Raw genomic sequence first — 21,713 nt, forward strand, 5'->3', positions numbered from 1 at the left:
TTCAAGTAGAGACCCTGTCAACCACTTGCTCTCGTTGAGTCTTTCTAATGAGAAGATTTTCCACCACTAGCTTCCTTAGGTTTGTTTTTTAAAGGCATGGTAGCTCTCCGTTGAGTCTTGCCTGTTGGGCTCAACTTCGAGGAGTACCTTATATTACCATTGAGTCTTACCTCTTGGGCTCGACTTCCATGAGCATGGTAGCATCTCGTCGAGTATTATCTCTTGGGCTCGACTTTCATGAGTATGGTGGTATCTCGTCGAGTCTTGTCTCGGGCTCGACTTCCAGGGGATCATATCTTCCCATCAAGTCTTGCCTCTTAGGTTTAACTTCCATGGGCATTGTAGCTTTCTATCGAGCCTTGCCTTTTGGGCTCGACTTCCAAGGGTATTGTATCTTCTCATTAAGTTTTGAAGAGATCAACTTTTTTATCTGGTTGAATACTCTAGTACATTGAGGGGGAGCTGAGAAAACGTTATTTGCGATGAAGATTGCCCCTAATCTTTGAGCGATTTTCAAAGAATTATTGTCTGAATGAAATGCGGGATGATTATCCTACCACACTCGTGCCCGGGACATTAATGTGAACATTCTTTCGAGTGCAGTGAAGTCACCCCTGCCTGGAAGAAGTTGTGAAAGTCTTTGTGTCCGAATAGGATGCAAGAAGAGAACCCCACCACAAACATACTTGGGACGTTTATGTGAATGACCTTTCGAGACTGCAGTGGCGGATGATCTTAAAATTGGCCAATTGGATGAAGAATACTTCAGGGATGATCTTCAAGATTCAAAGGAGGTTTCTTCGCCAATTGAATAATGTACATCATTGAGAAATGAAGTGGTGGATCAGCGTCTCAGAGCTGAAGATGGTGTTGAGCAGTGTTTTGTTTCCCATAGATGGTGTCAAATTAATACGTGTTAGAAGATTCACAATGATAGATTAATAAATTATCGTCTTAGCATCACACTAGAATTCAATACCTACTCAAATGAAATAAAATAATCAATAGAGACAAAAAAAATTTTATGTGGAGAATTCGGAAAGGAAAAATCATGGGGCCCGACCAAGTTGAAGAAATCCACTATAACTAGAGATTACAAATACAATCACTTGTTTCATAGGTGGAAGTGACATACACTATCTTCCGAGCTACAAAGTCGGTGCACATATGAATTTATTGAAAGAATAGAGCAGCGACCAATAGTGATCGATGGTAGCCAATGAGTAGTGGTCGACGACGAGTGATGACTGGTGATCGGCGGCGGTCGGCGACAAATTGACGCTGGACTTCAGCTCCTTCTCTAAGTTGTAGTCTTCTTCAGGCATTAAACTCTCTCTTAAGACTTCAAGCTCTCCTCCCCCTCATAGGAGGGATGAAGATCAACTTTTTTATCTGGTTGAATACTCTAGTACATTGAGGGGGAGCTGAGAAAACGTTATTTGCGATGAAGATTGCCCCTAATCTTTGAGCGATTTTCAAAGAATTATTGTCTGAATGAAATGCGGGATGATTATCCTACCACACTCGTGCCCGGGACATTAATGTGAACATTCTTTCGAGTGCAGTGAAGTCACCCCTGCCTGGAAGAAGTTGTGAAAGTCTTTGTGTCCGAATAGGATGCAAGAAGAGAACCCCACCACAAACATACTTGGGACGTTTATGTGAATGACCTTTCGAGACTGCAGTGGCGGATGATCTTAAAATTGGCCAATTGGATGAAGAATACTTCAGGGATGATCTTCAAGATTCAAAGGAGGTTTCTTCGCCAATTGAATAATGTACATCATTGAGAAATGAAGTGGTGGATCAGCGTCTCAGAGCTGAAGATGGTGTTGAGCAGTGTTTTGTTTCCCATAGATGGTGTCAAATTAATACGTGTTAGAAGATTCACAATGATAGATTAATAAATTATCGTCTTAGCATCACACTAGAATTCAATACCTACTCAAATGAAATAAAATAATCAATAGAGACAAAAAAAATTTTATGTGGAGAATTCGGAAAGGAAAAATCATGGGGCCCGACCAAGTTGAAGAAATCCACTATAACTAGAGATTACAAATACAATCACTTGTTTCATAGGTGGAAGTGACATACACTATCTTCCGAGCTACAAAGTCGGTGCACATATGAATTTATTGAAAGAATAGAGCAGCGACCAATAGTGATCGATGGTAGCCAATGAGTAGTGGTCGACGACGAGTGATGACTGGTGATCGGCGGCGGTCGGCGACAAATTGACGCTGGACTTCAGCTCCTTCTCTAAGTTGTAGTCTTCTTCAGGCATTAAACTCTCTCTTCAGACTTCAAGCTCTCCCCCTCATAGGAGGGATGAGGCTTTATTTATAGAGTCTCGATTGCAATTAATGAAAGAATATGAATCACTCTGATCGGACGGCCCAAAGAGCTTCCCTCGATCAGACGACATTTGAGAGCAGTAACGATGTCTGAATTCTATGATCTTGGATTCTTCTTGTCGAGACGTTCGATTCGACCATAAACTCACCAGATTTGACATCCTTTTGACCATCCAAATATGTCTGAAAAGTTTTCAAAAGTGGTTTAATGACTTGATCTTAGCTTGATTTTATGTGGATGGACTAAGTTTGGTATCATTGGGTCCATCTTGTTGATTCGTCAGTTTGACTATAAGTTTACTAAAATTGAAGCTTTGGATGACTCTTAATAGAAGTTTGAATATTTCTTATTCTAAAGATTGCCTTGAGATCCGTGTCGTATTATGGAAATTTGTTGATGGCGCAGCAAGCATGATTTTTAGTGATCAATATTTGATCAAAGCAATACACTAGAAATATGCGCATGTGGTGTGTTCCGAGGGAAAATTGTACTTGCCAAGAAAATACTCCTAGGGCCTAAATGGGTCATCAAGAGTTGTATCTAATTGAAAGGTGTTGTGTAAGAAGAATTCTTGCAGTGAAGAAGTTGCTTGGTGACAAATCTGCTTGTAGTCAAAAGGTTAAGGAATTTTCTTGTGGAAAAGAAGGGTGTGGATGAGAAATTTGCTCACTACCGGAATGGGATGTTTCATTTGGCTCATCATCACTCTCAAGGCTCAATCCATGTTAGTGATATGATTAAACGGCAATGCAGTGAGTGATGGATGTATTCGTCGGTTGCCTTAGCAAGAGAGCCTTTGTTTTGAACACATAGTTAACAAGTAAAGAAAATTATAGTGTAATTTAGTCCTACACACAGAATGCTAAACTTTATAGCAAATGAGTCGAACTATGAATATTATTGGGTATATCAAAGTGTAAACACTAATATTTGAGTCCAACTATGTGTAGAACAGCTAAATCAAGGAAAATTTACATAATGATTATCACTTTGGGGGTGTGGTGTTTTGGTTAAATCTCACTCTTACTACAATAGCAAAAGTGTGGTGAAGATATTAGATCTCAAAAGGTTCAAATAGGTAAATTAATATTTAATGAACCAAGTGTTTTCAAAGTACTAAGCGCAATGCAAAGGGATTTTTTTGCTTAAATGAGTTAAACTTAAAGTTGATGATGGAAGATCAGTAGGACCCAATGGTATCCCAATAGAAGTGTGAAATTTTTTTGGATATGAGAATCTTTTGACTTACTAATTTTTTTAATATTATTTTAAAAATTAAAAAGATAGTTGAGGAGTGAAAGAAGAGTATTTTGTTCCCCATTTTTAAGAATAAAGGGGATGCACAAAAGTGTGTGAATTATAGATGAATTAAGTTAATGTGTCATTCATTAAAATTTTGGGAGAATTGTGGGAGAGAATAATTGAACATAGGTTAAGACGTGATACAAATATTTCTCATAATTAGTTTGGATTTATGCCGAACAAGGTTGGGAAAGTTGACTATGGAAGTTATACATTTATTGAGAGGTTTGATGGAGAAGTACAAAAAGAGTAAAGAGGATCTACATATGATTGTTATTGATTTAGAAAAAGCTTACGATAAGGTTCCAAGAGGAGTTCTTTGGAGAGTTGTAGAAAAGAAAGTTGTTGATGTGACTTATATTCAAGTCATTAAAGATATGGATATTAGAGTTGTTACTTGTGTTTGAACAAGAGGATTGATCAAGTCATTTCTTATTTTAATTGGATTACATCAGGGATTGGTTTGAAGCTCATGTCTTTTTGTTTTAGTTATGGATGCTCTTACTGGACATTTACAGGAGGATGTACCTTGGTGTATACTTTTTGTTTATGATATCCTTCTTGTGGATAAGACTAGAGAAAGAGTAGGAAAAACTTGAATTATGGAGGTCTACTTAGAGCCTAAAAGCCTCCGTTTGAGTAGATCTAAAATTGAATACATAAAATGTAATTTTGGTAGTAGCCAATCTAGTGGCAGAGTTGTAACAATAGGTGATCAAATCATTAAAAGGATTGAATGTTTTAAATATCTCGGGTCTATTCTTCAAAGTGATGGTGATATAGATGGGGATATATAGATGGGGATATGGTGATATAGATGGGGATATTAATAGTAGAATTCAAGTTGGATGGTTGAAGTGGAGGAATGCATTCGGCGTATTGTGTGATAAAAGAGTACCGCTTAGACTTGAATGAAAATTTTATAAAATGAATTGTAATGTTTTATGGCACAAAATGTTGGCCTATAAAAGAGAAGCATAGAACCAAGTGTTGTTGAGATGAGAATGCTTTGGTGGATGAGTGGTTTTACAATTAGAGACAATGTGAAACAAATATATCCGTGAAAGGGTTGGTGTAGCTCCAGTGGTAGACAAGATTAGAGGGAGCCGTCTTAGATGGTTTGGTTTCATGAAATGTCGATCAACTGATGATCTAGTTAGTAGAGCAGATATTTTAGATTCGACTTATGTTAAGAAAGGTAGAGGTAGACTTAAAAATACATAGGCAAGTTGTATAAAAATGATCTTAAAGAATTAAATGAAAATATGACACTCAATAAGACACAATGGAGAAAATTGATTTATGTAGTCGACGCCACCTAATGGGATTAAAGGCTTGTTGGTGTGTTGAGTAAAGCATAAAGCAAAACAACACTTTTATCAACAAGAGATTTCATGATTTTTATATAATATGTACTCACATATTAGGTACATTAAATAGCTATTTAATTAATCAAACCATGTGGATTAATTAAATGATCTTAAAGAATTAAATGAAAATATGACACTCAATAAGACACAATGGAGAAAAATGATTTGTGTAGCCGACGCCACCTAATGGGATTAAAGGCTTGTTGGTGTGTTGAGTAAAGCATAAAGCAAAACAACACTTTTATGAACTAGAACTTTCATGATTTTTATATAATATGTACTCACATATTAGGTACAATAAATAGCTATTTAATTAATCAAACCACGTGGATTAATTTTTAACAAAAATAATGATACTTCTAATAACAATAATTTATAGCTATTAAAAATTCAAACAAAAGAAAAAAAAAAGATATAAATGATGAAAATAAATAAAATGGCATAATTTTACTTAGAAAATGAATTTATTTATGAAATTGATTGACCAACTAGAGACCACTAATAGATGCAATGTGAAACAAGATATGTTGTGATTATGAAGCATCAAGAAGCATTCTTTAGAAGAAGTTTGAGAACTTATTATTACTAATAATTAGTAGTTAAAAACATATAAGGACTACTAGGAGACTAAGCATGAAGAGAATAACAACTAAGACGCGACTTGTTAAAGAGGAAGAGAATGGTGCACCAATGAGCAATTACTCGAAGACTATTAGAAACATTAGGGAAGCATGTTAATTATTTTAGCAGTTGTTGAGTCAAATCATAAAATATAAATTGGGATTTTGGTTTGAGCAGGAATTGAGAGCATAGCGCTTTTACATGATACAATGAAGTGGTGCAATATGCATTTGTTCCCGTGAGCTTTTGCTTCATAGGCAAGCAATGTGTATGGCTAGCACATGTCTTCGCTTTCCCCCTAAAGCATGCTTTTAACAATATTACATGAATCTATAGGGATTCATCCTCAATGGGGATGACACGGAATAAAGGGAATTATGTTTGGAATCTATGATAAGTTTAAGATTGGTCTTTTGCCTTGGACATGCTCAAGGAGTAAAACAAGTAAATGTGAGTAAGGACTAAGGTCTCCTAGGGTTTGAGGCCAAGTTTCTTATGTAATGGCTACTTTGCTAGCCATGACCATTTAAACGATATGATAGTTAAGCCTAAGCAAAGGAAAATATAGTGTCGGGGAGAGAGTATAACATCATCGTGAATTATGAATAAAGAAATGCAACCATAAAACAATTTGCATACTTCATTCTTGATTGAAGCGTGATATGAAATATTATTTCATGGATAACTCACCAAAATTCGCATCTAGTAGAGAGTTGTTTACCCATACCTACTAAATAAATACAAAAGGCATTTACTTCAAAATTAAACCTTATTTTTATTGTCATTCTCACATATTTATATCCACTATTGAATAATTTCAAAAATAAAATAAATCTATGAAATTCTCATAAGAGCCAGAAATGGCATTTCCTATCATTTAAGCTGGTCTCCTCAGAATTTTTAAAACCTTAGCGTGTTTCCTAAGGCATCGCTTATGTAGGCAGAGAGAGAAAAATGGGCCTTTAGCTGAAATCTTCATGTCATTCTTGCATGAGAAAATTTTGAATTTCTCATTATTTGGCTTTGGAGTTTTTGGCCATGTATGGAAACCTTCATCACCTTGATGAAGATAAATATATTTCTTCTTGATCACCACTCACGCCTCTGGAAAATATTTAAAATTTTCCATTCCTTACAATGATCATAGAATAATGATAATGTTCTTCATATGGATGATAAGTCTTTCTTTTTTAGTCAAAGATGATGACTATGAAACATGTTCTTGTTTTATTCCACTCTACTGATCATGAGAGGAAAAGTTTATGGATATGAATTTATGCCAATGGCTACTTTATTTATGGGATGACTTGCCCATCTATTGACATGTGCGACAGTATTTGTGTTTGATTATATTGGTCTATGTGCTTAATGTGAATGCACTAGCTCCTTAAATCATGCTCAACATCATCACTCTTGCTCACTTCAGGTACTATAATGGGCTTTGTATCCTTATTATGCTGCATAACTTAATACACTTATGTAATGTTGAAGTGATCGTCTCATATTTATGAAGTCAATGACTTTTGTGGAGATCCTTGTACTGGTATTCGCCTCAATAACATGTATTTAACCTTCATCCTGAGTGTTCTAGGGGTAAGGTGATCAAATCAAGAGCCACATAACTTTTATTGAGCTAAGGTTTACGTGACTAAGAGAGACTTTTCATATAAGATATATTCAAGATGTTTATTGAGCGGCCTAGGTTCATTATGAGAGGACTAAGCTTGTTATTATTTACATTTACCATGAAGTACAAAGGACAATTATGCTTTGTATTTCTCAAAACTAAATTATGATATAAGCTAGTGATTCCAAGAACCTTTTTTAGTTAATGGGCATTTTTGAGGAATTTCTCAATGAAATAGACTAAATAAACCTTTACATTCAAAAAGACCTTAACTAGGATTTTTTTCAACTCAAGAGACATCATAAGTGTTTTGTATATGCCGGAAAGGAAAGAAATCTTTCACAAATGAGCTAGACATTGTATCCAACTTTGAAATGTTGATCCTTGGCATTCTTCCTAGATTGAACCTATGTAGTAGTTGGAGCATCCTGCTGCGTGATAATATTTTTTATCTTATCTTTATTTGTTTTGCCCTGTGGATTGGAAGAACTTTTCTTTAGTGCAACCATACCTCCTAGATTGAATTAGAATTGATACAATATTTAATTGGTTCAATTTTTGTAGCTTGAATTGTGTCAACTAGAGGTGACTATGGTGCACCTTTGGATTTGTTTCCACTATCCAAAACACATGCACTTAGAAAAGGCAATAGTGGGCTCTTTTTCATCGGTCTAGTATCTTAAACCATGCAAGTACCTCTCAAAAGATTCACCATTAGAAGAAGCACACATCACATAATACACACAATATACTCAATTAGTTATCATTGATATATTGGAAAACAAATCAACATAGCTATAGGAAGTGCGCCAACTTTTTACTCCAAATTTACAACTATTTTCTCTCTTCTTTATTTATCATAAACAAATACCAAATCTCAGATTATAGGTATTGAACCAACTAGAGCTACTACCGAAGGTAAAGAATTCATCTAATTTTTTTCTTTCACAAGGCTTTCCCTGATTATAGGAGGAATTTAGACCTCCTTTCTAATCATGCCCTTTGTCTTTTGGAAGAGCAACTTCTCTCCTTAAACATAAGAAAGAATAAACTTGGAGGGGTAAAAAATAGGACCCTTTGACCAACTAAACTAACTCGCCCTTGGAGCTAACAAGATCACTATTTATCATACAGATTTCTTCTTATTTCTCTTCCATTCATTGACTTATGGGCTTTAGTATTGAAAACGTATTAGTCATCCGAAATATGCCTTATGTAGTGATGGCATGGATGATTCAAATGTTGCTCAGTCTAAGTTACTTCTCCATGCTTCTTATTATGTGGAAATTTTAAATTTCTTCCTTCTCAAGATTATTGGAGATCTTGCAAACACATTCCCTTGCCAACTAATATTTCTAATTAAGGTGGTTTTGTAGAGCTTCACCCCTTATGCTTGTATGACGTCCTAAAAGGAGAAGCCAAACTAGAGATCAAATCTTGAGAAGTAAAGGCTAGATTTGCCTCCATTTTTTTTTAGAGACTATGGAGAGCCCATATCTTTGGGATTTGCTAGCCCTTATGCTTGGGAGGAGTGCTACTTGGTAAACTATTATGCAAACTCATCACCAAGCACACGAGCTTGTGAAATACCTTGATATTGATCCCCTTCAAGTGAGTGTACTGGGGCCATCAATATTCTTATAATAAAATATCAATTGTATGCTACGCTTGGTGTTACGGCTTGCTTCATAGATTAATATTTTTTCATTTCATGATATGAATATGTGACTACTATCAATTATAATTAGACATAGCCACTTTTTTTATTATGCACAACTTGTATAATCGGCAAAATAAGCAAACCTTAGCCTTGGGCCAGGTTGGACCAAAGTTAGGGAAGCTAGGGATCATCACGGAGGGCTAGGAGCTTGGGAAACACTTGAATATAGTAATTTGTAATTAATTTATTTAATTAATAACCTTATAATTAAAGTTTTAGATGCTCATCAGAAGTAATTGTGGGCAATGAGTTTGAAATTAAACCATGAAGTCTTTTGACTTGAAAGTGCTTAAATTCTCCCTACAGATTAAAATAAAATCTTAAGGTTTAAAATATTTATTAGAGTTTATTGAATGCACAAAATATGCTTTAGATACTTCTATTAACTCAAAATAATTTACAAAATATTATTACACTTACATCATAACATGTGGACATTATGTGATGTGTGCAACTAAACGAGATCTCTCAAACCTTTTGATTAACCCTAGCCCTTGGATATCTGAGTGTCATGAGTCGTCACTAAGCTCTAGACAGAAGAGAACTTGATAGGAATGTTAAGGAGAAAAAAGTTTGCACTCTCTATAACAAACCAAATCTACTGTTCTAGGGTTATATAGGATGCTCATGAGGAGAACTATAAGGTGATATCCAAGGTTTAAACAATCAGTGGTCCGGTTCTGGGCAGGCTAAAAACTGGCCCTGCATTTACTGGCTAGAACCGGCCTAAACCGCCCGTCCAACCGGCGAACCGGTCGCGGTTTGATCAAACCGCCCGCTCCCACTTTTTAATGCATATTTTTCGTTGTTTAACCAAAGGTGGAAGGCTCATGTGTGGTTGCTACAACTATCCCATATTCCCATGCCTTTCAATATAAGGGAAAGGTGAAACTAGCGAATTAAAGACTTGAGACTAAACTATAAAAGCTAAAAGAGTGTTGGACCAATATAACAATAAAATAAGCACATTATTTAATGTCTTGGTCCCAACTTTACAGAAAGATATTTAGCTTTTCAGAATTATTTTACTTTGTTTATACTTTCTACACCATTCTTTTAAAGATCAACTAGTGAATATATTTTTGAGATGTGGGACTAAAAGTAATGCAAGCATGAGAAAAAAATATTTTAGTTAGAGCCACAAATATTACACATGAATCTTATAAATGATTAAATTTGAAATATTGATTTAAATAATGGAATGAACAATTTAATAAAAATTATAACCATATAATTAATCATTTTAATATATAAAACAATAAAATTTTGGTTTGTTATTCACCAGCATTTCCATACATACCACCCAATTTTATGCATTTTACATATCTAACACCTAAACTCTGTTTTTCACATTTATACAATTATACCACCCAAATCACTCATATCACATCAAAAAAATCATTATTACAAAGATATTCAATTTATACACATACCATTCAATTTTACTTATTTACATATCTAACTCCTAAACTCTTTCTATTTTACAGTTATACCACCAAAATTATTCAAATCACATAAAATATATCACTATTTTAATTTTTAAAAAGTTGAATATATATTTTCATGCATAGCTAAAATGACATATGTTACAATTAAATATTTGGTGTTAGTTAATTAAATACATATGAATTGAGTGAGATGTAAATCTTATTTATTGACATTGTTAATTACATTTATGATTTATTCGGTCATCGGTTGTTCAACCCCGGTTCAACTTTTGAACCTCTCCTACCGGCTCAATGTCCAGTTCGGTTTTCACAACCTTGTTGATATCAAGGACAACAACAACAACAAAGCCTTAATCCCACTACGTGGGGTTGGCTACAACCTTGTTGATATCAGGACAAGGCTTATGAAAATGTGTGCAAACAGGATGACCAAGCACTAAGTTGGGCTAGGGCATGTCGTGAGTGTCTAAGACTTTTGCTTTCAAACGACTTGAGGAGCTTCTTGTGATGGTGCAAAAGATACAATAATTTTCCCCTAGATTAGTTCACTTTGAATTGCTTGAACAACCAATCTCCGATGCAACTCCAACAACATTGGTTGGGGACAGGATTACAGGCTTCCTCCTGGCCTCAAGTGCTCTAGGCCAAGTCCTCCTGGTTTGGAAGTGGAAGTACGGTATGAGATGGCTTGGTTGGCGAGTTCAAAAGTGTTGGCTTGCCTCATTCTTTGGCTCCAGTATCTCAAAATAATGTTAGCTGGAATGGGAACACCTTGTGAGGCTTTTGTGGTTCTTGACTTTGAATTTGACATGTGATCATGATGCATTGACCATTATTTGTAAGATTGAATTACTAGAACTCAACGTAGTACTTTAAGAGGCCTTAACTGTATTGAGTTTGCTCTCAAATGATGGAGCACTTGAGCGATAGATTAGAGGTCTTAAGGAGTTGATTGGTGCTAATCCTCTTTTATAATCAAGCTGAAAATCTGTTGTTAAATTCTGGGATTAGTAGAAAATAAGCAAAAAACTTGAAAGGGTAATAAAGTTCTTAGAGTTCGAAATTGCTCTTGGAGGAATTTTGGCTTAACCATTAGGGCATACTTGATTAAACAAGGCTAAACATGTGCTTGGCTGACTAAGAAGGATTAGGGACCAAGATAGGTTTTGGACCTAGGATAATTTGGCTTTGGTTCAAGTCAATATGGCTAATTGATCTCAATTGACTTGGTTGGTTATTGGTTTAACCTAGGCTTAGGCTTGGTCCATGGTGGGTCTTGTGGGTTTTTAAGCATATTAGAGACACTATAGTAGTTATGTAGTCTCAGGGGTTCAAATGGCCTAATTTGGTCAATTGTTTCAAAGTACTCAGATGGGTTAACCTGGATTCACCTTTTGCTAACTTTGAAATGCCATGTAGTTGGATAGACCAAAGAGGTAAAGCTAGATAGCATAATGGCTAACAAATGGGGAAATAGGTCAATTATGAATTTAACCTATGTCTAGTCTTGGCTTTAGTCATTTAAGGTTCTAATTGTTCCATGGAGTTTCTTAGCTCAAAGAGAGACGAAGCCAAGTTCTAATTAGCTTAGGTCAAATGTGCCTAAGCTCAACAAAGTCTAGTTAGGTTGGTTTCGGTCTAATCTTGGTCTAGTCTAGGTCAAATCCTATCCAAGCCAAAAGTCATAGGGTTTTAAAATCTCTCTAACACATCATCGGTCCAGCCATGATGGCCTTGGTTCTTCTTAATGTCGTCCAACCATGATGGCCTTGGTTCTTCTTAATGTCAACTGGGTAAGCTCATGGGTCAATGTACCACAGAAGGTCATGGGTAAGGACTTAGGTCTTCTTAATGTCAACTGGGTAAGGCCATGGGTCAATGTAACATCGGGTTAGGTCTAGGTCAAGTTTGATCAACCTAAGGTCTATCTATTCTAACTGGGGTCATGGACTAAACAGACTGATCTCGGTCCAAGTTAGCTGATCTATGGATCATCTAAATCCAATTTAGACATTTTAGGTCAAATCACACCAAGTTTAGGTTAGGGTTTAGTCTCAGGGTGAAAACTAGACTAGAAATATCTTGCTTGGGTTTGGATTAGGTATGAATTGGCTTAGTCATCTACAGTCAGGGACTAGGTCTAAGAATACATGAAGGTAAAATTAAAGAATCAAAAGGAATGCTGCTTGCTATGGATGAAATTTTCATGGTCCAGGATGTTCCTTTTTACCGAGACATCCTCCTAGAACATAAGAACACCACCACCAAACAAGAACCAGAGGAGATTTTTCACGTTCGCAAAAATAGTTGATTACCAATTAAAGCTGAATGATAATACACTAGGGAAGTTGGGCTAACAATTTTTCTTAATCTGTAGCTATAATTTCACAAGATTGAAATTCTTAGAGGTGGGACTCTTGATATTGGGATCAATTTGATCATTTATGATGATTTAGGTATCAGATTGTGGAAAGGTTTAAGGAATCACATTCGCTAAAAGTTTACAATTTAAGTTCTTGTTGAAGATTGACCGGGCTATTGATTTTATTTATCATCGTCTAGATAGAAAATCAAATTGACCAATGTTAACATAGGAAAACATATCATTTATTGGAGACGTCATAATCACAATCAGGAGGTAGGAAATGTGGACCATTGGATCGGAATCTAGATTAAAGCAAAATGCCTCTTAAAATTATTTTGGATAAACTTGTGATCTTAATTATAAATTCGAGATAGGATTGCTTAGATTGTGTAGTTTGCTTAGGAATCAATTTTCTTCTTTTGAGGAATAAATTTAGGATGAAGAGGATCAATTTTTGAAATTACTCCATGTAGCAGTTACCTATAAGTCTTATTTTCCTGTATCGAAAAAAATCTGATTTCTCAAAAATCTTTCGTCTCTTCTTCTCACTCTCCTCTCTACAGCTAGCTCCACCCAGCAGTCCGCCACTGGTCTTCCCAGCAGCTAAAAGCCACAGCCTTCAAGCACTCTTTTTGTTGCGGCTAATTCCAGAAATCGTATGGGTGCTTATCTGAATTCTGCAAGGGAGGGAAAACAATATTACGAGTTTGTTTGCTGTATGCAACAAAAGGTTGTGCTTGCTATTTCAAGATAAATAAAGGGCAAATCATAGAAATTACTTGTTGGGAACAAAGAAATCGCTACTAACTATGTTTTGTGGTAGAATTCAAAATGTTAATATGGAGGTTGGATAAATCTTGGTGGAATAAGATGACAGATGACTCTATTATAGTGATGATTGAAGTAGCACTTATTGAATATAAGATAATAAACAATGTTCCTGGATATTTTAGGTAGGTGTAATGGCGGGTAAATGTTCACCAATAAGGCAAGTGTGAATGCTTTGTTATGATAATGAATGCAGTTAAGTAATATGATCAGAAATTATGCAAAAGGATATCTACAAAATAGAGTTTAAGGTCTCATGAGAGCTCAACTATGAAGCACGGATATGAACACGAGGTCACAAATAACTGCAAAAGTCGGACAGGGTGTTACATTTTATAAAGTATAAACATAAATTTTGTTATTTTTGTTAACCAAATGCTCCTACTTTTTTTCACTTGGTCAAATGTTTTCATAAAAAGTGTATTTTCATCCTCTATGACATTTGTGCCTATTTCATAAATCATTTTTCTATTGTACAATGAAAAGTTTACTTTGCCAAATGAACTATTCATTATAATACATGCATAAATTTAACTTTTCAACCGGGCCTAATATCCCATAAATGTGCTCTAATATGTTTTATTTATGTTGCATGTGTATGTATAGTACTCATCAACATTAACATGTTTTATGTCTTTATAGCACGCACAAAATTAAATGTTCATCCTCTTATTTTTAATTTTATTTTAGATTACAAAATGAGTTTTACGTGAGATTTTATGTGCTTTTGAAAATAAAAATTTTCCAACAATCAGGAGCTGGTGGAACTTCTAAAAAATTGGAACTTTTAAAATACATTTTGAAAATAGGCTTTGAAAATTAAAGGTATAAAGAAACTAGTTCTTCAAATTTAACGTAAACTTTGACAATACTCCAAATAGATCAATATATAATTAAAAGTGTGCTTATGGTTAGGTGTGGTTAGGTGTGGAGGGGATGCATAAGAAAATCGTTCGTGTCATAGAAGTGGTGAGGGCACACATGATTGTTGTCATAGAAGAAGAGTAGGAGATGGCTATGGGTGCCCCTGATTTCATTGACAAGAGTGTGGTAACCCTAAGATTTAGCGACGAGATGGTTATGTGGAGTTTTGTTGTTATAGTAGAAGAGATGTTAGGGCATGGGGAAGGCTGGGGCACATGAGTCGCTATAGTTGATTCAAGTTTTCTTTGCAAGTTCACACGGTTTTGTTTTCTCACAAACATGTTCTCCACTCTTGTGAAAAACATGTCGAACAATTAGTACCCATGTGTGTCCAGCACGTGTTGGAATTAAATTTCACACTTGTCGAACACGAATTGGGATGCATCGAAATTATGTTCATGTTGACACCAACACATAAGATATTTAGAAGTGACACTCTTCATAGGCACTCAATAAGAATGAATGGAGAATGCCTGGTTATAAAGCTATTCCCATGCCCATGTTGAATATGGTAGAATTGAGAATGTTAATATGGAGCGTGATAAAACTAGGAAGAATAAAATGACAAATGACTATATTAGAGTGATGATCGGAGTAGCACTCGTTGAAAATAAGATAATGGAAGAACATAGATATTTTTTGTGGGTGCAATGGCCGGTAAATATGCACCAACAAGACTAGTATGCATAATTAATATGAAATGATTATATATGATAATGAATGGTTAACAGTAATTTGATTAGAAGTTATGCAAAAGGATATGTATAAAATAGTGTTGAATAACTCATAAGCACTCAATAGGAAGGGGAATTTATATATGGCATGTTCTTTTTGCATCCCTACTAATTTCCACTTCTTCATTTATGAACCATAATATTCTTCTTTTTGCATCAAACTCGTACAGACAGTTTTGCAACGTTGTGCAATATATATGCTTTGTTTTTTATGTCAGAAATATTATTTTACATAGTTTAAAATTATTTTACATTATGTATCCCTTCTCAGACTGAAGTTTTAATTTTAATTGTTTTCATGAAAGTCACTAACTTTTGACTTTTGTTTTTTTTTTTTTACCCGGTATTTAACAGTATGGGTGCTTTCATTCTAAGTTCAGGCACCAAGGGTAAATATTTAACGTTTCAATTTGTTGGGTTAAGTTTTTTTTTTTTTCCCAGTTCATTTAATGCCATAATTTATATTTCTTTTGACCAAATTATTGCAGGAAAACGCTTCAGCCTACCAAACTCCCGAATCATGATTCATCAGCCCCTGGGCGGCGCCCAAGGAGGACAAACTGACATAGACATTCAGGCATGCTTCATATGTTGGGATTCCTCTCTCTCTCTCTCTCTCTCTCTCTCTCTCTCTCTCTCTCTCTATATATATATATATATATAAACATCTTGATCTTTAAATCACTGCAAAAATATCACTAGCATTAGCTTATCTAAAGAATAATACATCTCTGCATGCATATGTCTTGACATGTTAATTTTCTTTACTTAAAACCTTATTAATCAACAGAACAATGTATAAAACCAATATTTGTCTCAAAATGATTTTTTTTTTTCTGAATTCTTCCAACATCTTCAGGCAAATGAGATGCTTCATCACAAGGCCAATTTGAATGGATATCTAGCTTACCATACGGGCCAGAGTTGGGAGAAGATAAACCAGGATACAGATCGAGACTTCTTCATGAGCGCCAAAGAGGCAAAAGAATATGGCTTAATTGATGGAGTAATAATGAATCCACTGAAAGCTTTTCAGCCTCTCTCAGCTTGAGATGAAGAATAAGAAGAATCAAATGGGTTCTAAGACTAAGATTAGAGATATCAGAGCTCAAGGATTGGAGTAATCTGCTTTGCTGCGAAACTAAAAATTTTGACCCTTGAGAACACTTTGCCTCATATAGTCAGTATTATTTGTCTTATTGTGCCTACTAGAGTTAAGAGTTAGCTTACAATGCTGCTTGAATATTTATCAATTAAATGAATATCAGAAAATTGTGGCTCTTGAAATTGCAATCTGTAGCTATATTTGAGATTCACTAAAGTGATTTGCCTTGTTTCCTTGTGATTATGGATTAACAAAAAATTGATTTAGGGAGTGTTCTGTATGCAATTTAAACATGTAACGTATAAATATACCAAACAAACGAACAAAAAAAAAAAAAGAAAGTTAAGTTCAACTATTTTCTAAATGTAAAAGTTTCTCTGTTTTGATGTGAATCATGCATTTATTAAATCTAATTATTAGGTGGATTTAACGGATATTAGTGAGGACATGTGAGTTAGCACTTCTCTCATCATCTTTAACAACAACTAGCCTTTATCCCACTTAGAGGGGTTGGTTATATGAATTCTTTTTCTACAATGTGTCCTATTGAGTGTCATATTTTCATTTAATTATAATAAATTAAGATCATTTTTCATACAATATGCTTTCATACAATATGCCCATCATTTTTCATACAATATGCCCAAGCCTTTTTAGGTCTACCTTTGCCTTTCTTAACATAAGTTGAATATAAGATATCTACTTTGCCAACTGGATCATCAGTTGGTCCGTGTTTAATGTGACCAAACCATCTAGGACGACTGGACGCCTCACTCTAATTTTGTCCGCCATTGGAGCTACACCAACATTGTTATGGATATATTCTTTTTGCATTTTGTCTCTAAATGTAAAGCCACTCATCCACCTAAGCATTCTCATCTCGGCAACACTTAACTTAGTTTTATGATTCTTTTTTAAATGCCATCATTCAGCGCCATAGAGCATCGCAGGTCTCGCCTCCATTTTATAGATTTTTTCCTTCAATTTAGGCGGTGTTTTTCTATCATACAATAGGCACGAAGCATTCCTCCACTTCAACCAACAAACTTGAATTCTACTAATAACATCCCCATTTATATCACCATCACTTTGAGCAATAGGCCCTAGATAACTAACGCGTTCACATCATTTAATAATTTGATCACCCATAGTTACAACTTTGTCACTGTAGCTATTATTACTAAAAATACATTCCATGAAATTAGTTTTTGTTTTACTCAAACGACAGTCTTTATACTCCAATGTAGACCTCCATAATTCAAGTTTTTCCTGAGTTTTTCTTCTAGTATTGCCCACAAGAAGGATAGCATCAGCAAAAATCATACTCCAAGGTACATCCTCCTCTAAATGTCTAGTAAGAGCATCCATAACAAAAGCAAAAAGATATGGGCTTAAAGTTGATCCCTAATGCAATCCCACTGAAATAGAAAAATGTTTGGTCAATCCTTCTTCTGTTCGAACACAAGTAACAGCTCTAGTATACATATCTTTCATGACTTGAATATAAGTTATTTCAACACATTTCTTATCTAGAACTCTCAGAAGAATATCTCTTGGAACCTTATCGTAAGCATTTTTCTAAATCATTAAAAATTATATGTAAAAAAATCCTACATATGATTAACACCTTTCTCATAATCAATTTGGATTTTTGTCAGTCAAGCCTATAATGGAAGCTATACATTTATTGAGAAGTTTGATGGAGAAATTCAGAGATAATAAGGAGAATGTACATTTGATTTTTATTGATTTAGAAAAAGCTTACGATAAGGATCCAAGAGATATCCTTTGGAGAGTTCTTGAGAAGAAAGGTATTAATATGACTTAAATTCAAGTCATTAAAGATATGTATACTAGAGTTGTTACTTGTGTTCAAACTGAAGGAGGATTGACCAATTATTTTCATATTTCTGTTGGATTACATCAGAGATTGACTTTAAGCCCTTATCTTTTTTGCTTTAGTTATGTATGGTCTTACTAGACATTTACAGGAGGATGTACCTTGGTGTATGCTTTTTGTTGATGATATCCTTCTCATGGATAAGACGAGAGAAGAAGCCTGGGAAAAACTTGAATTATGGAGGTCTACATTGGAGTCTAAAGACCTTCATTTGAGTAACTAAAATTGAATACATGGAATGTAATTTTAGTAGTAGTAGCTCTAGTGACAGAGTGTAACTTTGGGTGATCAAATTATTAAAAGGTCTAAACGATTTAGATATCTCGGGTATGTTGTTCAAAGTGATGGTGATATAGATGGGGATGTTAAGAGTAGAATTCAAGTTGGTTGGTTGAAGTGGAGGAATGTTTCGGGCTTTTTTGTGTGATAGAAAAGTTTCGCTTATACTGAAAGGAAATTTTTATAAGAAGGTCAATGCTCTATGGCGTTGAATGTTGACCTTTAAAATAGAAGCATAATACTAAGTTAAGTGTTACAAGATGAGAATGATTAGGTGGATGAGTGGCTTTACACTTAGAGATAAAATGCAAAATGATTATATCTGTGATAGGGTTGGTGTAGCTCCTGTGATGGACATAATTAGAGAAAGTCGTCTTAGATGGTTTGGTCACATTAATCGTCGAAAATTTGATGATCCGATTAGGAGAGTAGATGTTTTAGATTCGACTTTTGTTAAGAAAGGTAGAGGTAAACCTTGGAAGACTTGGGCTTATTGTATAAAAAATAATCTTAATTTATTTGAGCTAAATGAAAATATGACACTAAGTAGAACGCAATGGAGAAAAAAAAAAGATTCAAAAAGATTCAAGTAGCCGACCCCACTTAGTGGGATTAAGGCTTTGTTGTTGTTGTTGTTGTTGTTGTTGTTGTTGTTGTAATAAAAATCATATGTATATCCTCCTTATTCTCTTTGTACTCATTCATCAAACCTCTCAATAAATGTATAGCTTTCATTGTAGACCTGCCCGACATAGATTGAAACTAATTATGAGAAATATTTGTAGTACGTCTTAACCTATGTTCAATTACTCTCTCCATAATTTTAAAGTATGACACACCAACTTAATTCTTTTATAATTTACAAACTCTTGTACAACCCCTTTATTCTTAAAAATAGGGATCAAAATAATCTTCCTCCACTCCTTTTTAGCTTTTAACTGAATTAATTGAACCAAATGTTTTTTTGGATTAAACCCTTTTGGATTTGATAAATCTAGATTTATAGAATTTATTAAATCCTGATTGTAGCCAAACACCCTTTTTAATCGATTATTATAGTTCTCTATTTCCTTATATATATCATAAATAGTGGGTGATTGTGTGGCCTAAAAGGCCATCCATCCATTGAATCATCTGTTCTTCATCGGAAAAGATAAACAAAAGATTAAGTTTAGTTCAATCTCCCTTTATGATTATTTTTTGAGATATACATACCGCCCGAAACTTGATATTTACAAATTAATTATCGAGTTTCTTTTTTTTTTTACCTATCAAACCAAAGTATTTATTTGTGTCGCGATGAAACTATTGAGAATTTGATAAAAATAAAAAATATGGGTTGGGGTTATACCATGAATTTGATATTTGAGTGGGAGAATTTGATAAAAATGAAAAATATGGGTTGGGGTTATACCTCCCGCTTGAAAAATGGATGAAATAGGATGGTTAATTTGTACTTAGGAAGTTTTGGGTTGTCTGCATGTAATTGCCCTTAGTTTTTTCCCCTCTAAAGTTAGATTTCTCTATAAATTGGCATTCTTTCTCTTCTTTTCTTCTCTCCAACATGCTAGGCATCTAATGGGGAGTATATTGTAAATTAATATAGGATGAAAGTAAATTATATGTGGATGAAAATTATGGATTAATTAGGGTTCTAAATGAATGGAATCAGGCTCTGTATTATTTAAGCTTGTTCATTTTGTTCAAATTGTGTTCGATTGAGATTGAGTATGACTCAAATTTTAAAATTTTGCTTAATCTTGTTTATTATTTTCTTAAGCAAGTTATTGCTGGAACAATTTTTTAGTGAAGCCATATAAATTATTAATTTGATGCTCATAAAAATATATCTTGACTAGAGAAGAATTAATTTATGGAGTTTAATCAAAATTAATACAATTTATTAGAAATTGCTTAAATTATATGATGAATTTTAAATATTTATAAGAAAATATTTAGGTTTGCATATATGGTTACTAATTATATATTTATATATAATACAATATTTTTAAAATGTAAAAGACATTAGCAAAATTGGGCTGAAAAATAACCTTTTAATTGGGTTCCTAAATCACATAAAAGAGAGCAATTTATTGGATGGAAATTTTTCTAATTCAATCATCGGCATAACTTTATAAAGAATATACTAGCATTCAAGTCACAAAATTTTATGTTCAACCTCATTCGCTACACCAATCCTTATCCCCCTCCTTTTCTTTGGTCCATTTTGTGCTCGAGTATATTGATAAAAGGGTAAAAAAGGCTAATCAAACAAGGATCGAGGTAATAAAATGTTTTGGCGGATTAATCAAGGGCAAGGAAGCTCTAAGATAGGTTTACTTTTTGTGTTTCTGATGGTGGTGGTGCCTATTTGGATTGTTGACTATCTTTAATCTTTTAGGACAAATGTGATGAGATTTTAGACCTTTGCTTCTCTTATACCAAATAATAAGTAGATAGTTAAAAGGTTTGCTCATCTACTATTAGTGGAAAGCTAAAGAAGGCAGGGATTGGTATTGGAATTTTAAGAAATACTTCTATTAAAACTTTGTTAAAGTAGTGGGTTGTGTTTTTTTTATAGAATTATCATGAATACTAAATCCAAATCTAGGATGAATAATAAAAATCGCAACACTAAAAATAAGCCTAGTTATATTAAATATATTTTTTGAGTTGTAAATTCAATCATATCTAACAATTATAATGAAATTTTATCTTGGCATAATTACTTTTTGGCCGAGCCCATGAATTAAATAGGTCAAGATTCTTCAGAAATAAAGATCCTTCATTGCATTTCTACTTGTGATTGTGAGTATTAGATGCACCTACAAAGCCTTCCGATTTTAACTACATCAATTAGATTTTTATAATGCCCAAAAAAATCATAAAGGTGATAAGTACATTTCTCCAAAAAAAATTATGCCCAATATTATGCAACGTCTTATTAAAGTTATTTCTTAATGCTTTGATGAGAATCACTATTAATACACTCAATTATTTATAGAATAATCTACAACATGCATCAGCTAGGTTATACTAATAGGATAAGTGTTTGATACTATAATATATATAAATGTCCTATTCTTATCCTTATCCATACTCCATATTCATCTCATTTTATGCATGTTATAC

The 21,713-nt window shown here is 34.1% G+C and overlaps 1 protein-coding gene across 1 annotated transcript in view; it reads left to right on the top strand.

The window, feature by feature from the left end:
- The window catches only part of LOC110032772 (ATP-dependent Clp protease proteolytic subunit 5, chloroplastic), a 38,029-nt gene extending 21,427 nt beyond the window's left edge, over positions 1 to 16,602 (top strand). Inside the window, exons 7-9 of the mRNA XM_020736520.1 lie at positions 15,652 to 15,686; positions 15,786 to 15,874; positions 16,157 to 16,602. Coding sequence (XP_020592179.1) covers positions 15,652 to 15,686; positions 15,786 to 15,874; positions 16,157 to 16,348 — 316 coding nt within the window. The 3' untranslated portion in view covers positions 16,349 to 16,602. The remainder of the gene's footprint in view (positions 1 to 15,651; positions 15,687 to 15,785; positions 15,875 to 16,156) is intronic.
- The last annotated feature ends 5,111 nt before the right edge of the window (positions 16,603 to 21,713 follow it).

This window comes from Phalaenopsis equestris, unplaced genomic scaffold, assembly GCF_001263595.1.
Source record: "Phalaenopsis equestris unplaced genomic scaffold, ASM126359v1 Scaffold001023, whole genome shotgun sequence".
NCBI classification, from domain to species: Eukaryota; Viridiplantae; Streptophyta; class Magnoliopsida; order Asparagales; family Orchidaceae; genus Phalaenopsis; species Phalaenopsis equestris.